Genomic DNA, 5,830 nt, shown 5'->3' on the forward strand with positions numbered 1-5,830 from the left:
TTACTTTGTGAAAATGGCGTCTGCATCGTCCAGCCATGTTTCGACTAAATAGTCATGAAACTTCTCTGCGTTTTGTACTTCCGGGGCATTTTCCTGGAGATGCAGGAACATGTCACCCACTTGCTCCACTGGCACAAGTGGTAGTGCAGCAGCACGTCTTATCCACTTCCTGACCTCTTTGTCTTCTTCATAAAAAGTGGACAACCCCAATGACTGAACTTTCCTCCATAAACATTGGGTGTAATGGAAGAAACACCCACGAATGGCTGCATCCGGAAAAACACCAGTAACGGCATTGATTACCGCTCTTTCAAAGTCTATAATCACTGTAGTAGGATTAAAGGAAAGACCATTTGCAGAAGCCGCATCTTTAATGAGAAGCAGCATCCTACGATAGTCTTCCTCTTTCTTAGAAGGCAATAAACAAAATAGAAACGGAAAAGTCTGCCCCGTTGCATTCTTTGTGCATCTTCTTGCATTGTTTGTTTAATATATGGCCAAATATATTTTGAGGATGTGAACTGTAGCACCTATTACGTACTGCGAGCCTTAGAATGTTGGAGATGAACTACTGGAAAACTGAATAAAATTTTGTTGTGAAATGACTTGATATTAGACCGAAATAAGTTTATTTTCTTGTAACTGAATCAATTAATTTTCCATTTCTCTGTAAGTATTAAAAAAACACATCTCTACTAAAGTAGACGTGAATAACGCTGCTAATAACAAAACTGTACCTAGTCATTTTTTCTGAGAAGAGCAAGTAAGATAACATTTAAAATATATGATGAAATTTAAAGGAATAGTTATTCTTCTTACAGAATCTATTAGAATTACTAAAGAAAAAATCCCTAGAAAAGATCCCTCCCTGCACAGAATTCCCCGTCTCGAAAGAGTAGGCAGAACGGGAAGTAGGCACAACGGGAATTACCGTTCTGCCTACAGATAAGATCATTAAAAATATTTTCTACAAAGTGCTGGAGGGCCTGTAGGCATAACGGGAAGTAGGCACAACGGGAAGACACCACTTGAATACATATATATATATATATATATATATATATATATATATATATATATATATATATATATACAGTGTTTTATTAATGATTTCGCAGAAGCAAAATACATCTTCCATATCACTGATATATTTCCCGGTACCTCTCCCTACTATATTAAAACATGCACAAATTTGGGTTGCATTGACTCTAGATGGTGTATATATTTTGTGCACTAAGATTATAGATTATCAACATGTGTTTTAGTACATTGTAAACAATTACGGTCACATTTACTGACCGATTATCGTCAATTCTGGCTGTCAACCAACTACTCTAAAACTTACGGTATAAGTGTTGAAGTTACGTTAATAGCACATAAATATGGTCTTTTTTATGGCCTATAACCATAAATTTTACAGTAACACCGTAAATTTTAGAGTAATCAGTTAGCAGCCAGAATTGACAGTAACCGGTCAATAATTGTGACCATACATTTTTTACAGTGTAGTTTGGGACGTACAGATGCATTACATATATTTTTGAACACATTAGTGTTCTTCAACTCACTTCCCAGTCTCATTACAAACCCGAGCCTTCTGTAACTCTCATTTACAATCTGATTTAGATTAACATTGGACGAGAGATTTGATCTTACTGGCGCAGCAAGATCAGTTATACAGTCAACTCTTGGCAGTTGTATGCTATTTCTGTGACATCCAAATTCCAACTATTTTTTTTCTTTCTTGTATACGATTACACGGCACTTCTGACAAGAAACGGACATGAACTTGTCATCCGAACTTCCGAATCAAACCTAGTCCATTCGATAAATATAACAAAGATATGTTCATGCATTTAAAAAATTACATGACAACCGACCCATTAACCCTGTTAGTATGAAGAAAATCATAGACTTGCAGTGATATAGCTATTCTGTTAACATTGTTCATTAGGAAGTCATGGTTTATAGTTCATTCTCTTCAGTATGAAATGAGCTTTCCAAGACTGCTATGTTTTGGCGTCCACAATATACCTCAACAAGGAAAATTAAGAGAATGTCGAGAAAATTTCCTCCAAAAGTACCTCGCATTAATTTTGACCCCCCTCTAGAGTTGCCCTGTGTAAAAGCACACAATCCAAATATATCTCGAAAAATACTGTAGGCGATATGAAATGAGTGTACCAAATTTCGTTTTGATAGACGGCATAGGTATGAAGGGAAATATTGTATACCAAAGTTCCCCTATGAAGAATTGGATGTCTCCCATAAGTTCTGAACTTTCCCATGTTAATTTTCTCGGATGTACACTTTACCTTTCCTGTAACGTGTTCTTTATTCGCACATTGGCTCCTACAGGTTCCAGTTTTGCTTCAGAGGACACACAACTTCACAATAGGGCTATTTTGGAAGGCATTTTTCCGACTTATCCCCAGTTTCCTTCTCCACATGTTACGGAACAATATGCGTGATAACTATTGAAACTCTTGCTTCGTTCTACAGAGAATGTGGTACAAATCTTGATATCAGGATGAATGCAGTAGTGCTGCGTTCATATTTTTTATATATTATGTTCTCTTTATAGGCCAGGTCATAGGTTCGGTTTGGTATTTACAGAGCATATTAGTATATAACCTTCCCCTCATACCTATTCAATCTATCAAAACGAAACTTGGTACACCCGTTTCCTATCCCCTATAGTATTTCGGATTTGTGCTTTTAACCGGGGCCACTCCAGGGGGAGCAAAGTTGATGGGAGGAGCTTTTGGAAGGAATTTTCCCGACATTCTCCCTGTTCAGGTACTTATGAGCGCCAATACATAACACTCCTACAAAGCTTGTTTCATGCTGAAGAGAATGAACTATAAGCCATGACTTTTCAGTGAACAGTGTTGATCAAATAGCTATTTCACTGCGAGCCTACGATTTTCTTTATACTAACAGTGTTAATGACCCCCAGGGGTTTACTCGGTTGTCCATGGCACCTAATTATTGAGCATGAAGATATCTTTGTTATGTTTGAGTCGGAGGTCAGGATGACACGTTCATGTCCGTTCCTTCTGAGTATATAACGGTAGTTTGTATCGTATCAATTTATTAGAAAATGCAAAAATGTCATTTTGCAAACTGATGCAGTCCTTCTCTGAACCTATGACATGGTAAAATTTCAATTTATCTGCATATAACAGCTTTTGTTACTTTATTACATCAGGTAAATTATTAATGCATAATAAAAACTAATAAAGGCCCTAAGTTTGAATCCTGAAGAACAATTGAATGAACTAGAATTTTAGATACCAATACATTTCTGTAGCCTTTGGCGGAGATATGACAATAGAAATTTACGAGTAGTATGTGAAAAATTAAAAGTTACAAGCTTTCTAAAAAAGAATATAATGATTTATGATATCAAACACTTTATTCAAGTCTTAATAAATTGAGTCTACTTTATTTTTGATATCGATTTCTGTTGCTAATGAGTGAGTGAACTCAGCAAGATTAACTACAATTGATTTTCTGGGTAGAAACCATGTTGACTTTGTGCAAAAAAAAAAAAAAAAAAAAAAAAAAAAAAAAAAAAAAAATTAAAAATGGATAAATGGATAAATGAGTTAATATGTTTTTTCTTAATATTTGAATAATTTCAAATATGTTTGCAGGTTCTGGAACTGTGACTTTTAATATTAGTATTATTTCCATTAGCCTTGAGAATTAGACAAATATAAGAAACTTTCCATTTAGTTGAAAAGTGAGAACTGGATCACGACTGGTTAATTATCTCCTATAATTGATATTTCAATGATTGGAAGCAAACCTTGATGATACATGATGTGATAGTAGTAGTACTGTCCTCCGTATATGCAGCCGAATCAGCAAAAATTTTTGTGACGTCATAGGTCAAATGTCAATGCTCCTGGCCCGGGATCAATGACCTAAGAGTACCTAGGACCACCCTCCTTAAATTTTGGAAATTTCTAAATCTAAAAATTTGGTATGGTAGTTTAGGACCAGGGTATGTACTTCTGTAAACTTTGGGGATCCATCTCGATCCTTTGATGGGCAAAAAATTGCCACAAATTCAATTTTCAGATGATTTTTGACTCAATTTATATGATTATATGGGAGTGTGCAGGAGTCCATTTTTCTTTTATAAGACATAAGTGCATTAATACACACCCCTTTGAAAATTTGGGAGAGGTACTGTACATTGGCCCACCTCTTAATTTTCTTGAAATTTCCAAATTTAAAAATTTAGTATAGTACTATAGAACGCTAATAAATACCACTATAAACTTGGGTCATCCATCTCGTTTTCCTTCATGGTTAAAAAATTGCCAAAATATAAACGCAAGCAATACGTTGTACCACGTGTTCGATTCTTGACCCCAATGTATCTCCTTTGATGAGTTCTTATTACCTCATATGGCTATATGGGCGTTTAGAGGGGTCTACAGGACACTAATAAATACCAGTACAAATTTGGGGGCCGTCTCGTTCCCTTTTATGGGTAAAAATTGTCGAATTTTAGTAAGACCACGTGTTCGGATATTGATCCTATTGATCTATTCATTTCCTCTGATGAGGTCTTTTTACCTTATATGATTATATGGGCATGTACTTGAGTCTATTTCCTTTCATAAGGCATATATACATTGGTACATCCCTTTGAAAATTTCGCAAGGGTACATTGGCCCACCCCGTAAAATTTGAAAATTACCAAATTTAAGAATTTGGTATAATAGTATAGGATCTTAATATATACCACTATAAATTTTGGTGGTCCATCTCGTTTTCTTTCATGAGTAAAAATTAGGAAAAATTAGTACGGAAAGGGGTGTTCGATTATTGAACAATCTATTCCCTTATAGATTTAACACGTTATATGAGTGTGTACAGGGGTCTATTTCCTTTATAGGACACTTATATTTTGATATTTCCTTTTTAAATTTTGTTGGGGTACCTAGGACCATTCCTTAAATTTGGGAATTACCAAATAACAAAATTCGGTAAACGTTCTCTAGGGCCCATTGTTAATTTTGATGGTCTATTTTGTTTCCTTCTTTGGGTATAAAAATGGTCAAATACTGAATTTTGAAGATTATTGAAGTAATTTATCTTCTTTGATACCGCTTTATTACCTATGATTATATAAATGAGTACAGGGTTTATTACCTTTCATAAGACATAGACATATTTGTGCACCAATCTTAAATTTTACGAGGGGTACATTCCTTGACCTTTAAATTTTGGGAATTGTCAAATCAATAATTCGTAAAAATTGCATTGTCTAGCTTATCCTATTCTTTGAGTAAATAATTGTCAAACATGTGGTCACATGATCAGTTATTGACTTATTTTATCTTCTTTGATGGGACTTTATTATCTTATATAGTTATATAGAGGTCTAGGACATTGGTATTGATGCGTTCCTCTTAAACTTTGGTAGGAGTACTTAGGACCACTCTCCTTAAATTTGAATTGTCAAAATGAAATTATGTAATATATTTTTCTGTATGTTTCATTGGTCTTGATTATCGCCGCCTATGGGTAAATAAATAAAAAAAAAACATAAACTTAAGCAATACCTTTGGCCACGTACAAGGTGTTCGATTCATGTTATTGACTTTGATGAGGTTTAACACGTTATATGAACATGTGGTTGAATACAGAGATTCATTTCCTTTATAGGTCATGTATACTTTAATGGTCCTTATCAAAATTTGTTACAGGCTCCTTAAATTTGGGAGTTACTAAATAACAAAATTTGGTAACGTTTTTGACTCCAGGTGGTTCTGCTTATTTCCTTCTAAGGTAAACAATTGCTGGAGAT

At 34.6% G+C, this 5,830-nt stretch overlaps 1 protein-coding gene across 1 annotated transcript; it reads right to left on the bottom strand.

Moving 5' to 3' along the window:
* On the bottom strand, window positions 1–387 carry LOC145666137 (uncharacterized). The gene has a single exon (XM_081733222.1). It carries the CDS (start codon window positions 385–387, stop codon window positions 1–3), a length of 387 nt encoding a protein of 128 aa, XP_081589348.1.
* Window positions 388–5,830: the final 5,443 nt, after the last annotated feature.

Source organism: Thermobia domestica, chromosome 12 (assembly GCF_964235325.1).
Source record: "Thermobia domestica chromosome 12, izTheDome1.hap1.1, whole genome shotgun sequence".
NCBI classification, from domain to species: Eukaryota; Metazoa; Arthropoda; class Insecta; order Zygentoma; family Lepismatidae; genus Thermobia; species Thermobia domestica.

Bases quoted from the DNA above. Each gene is read 5' to 3' on its own strand.
- LOC145666137 (XM_081733222.1), bottom strand. From the start codon at position 387: ATGCTGCTTCTCATTAAAGATGCGGCTTCTGCAAATGGTCTTTCCTTT.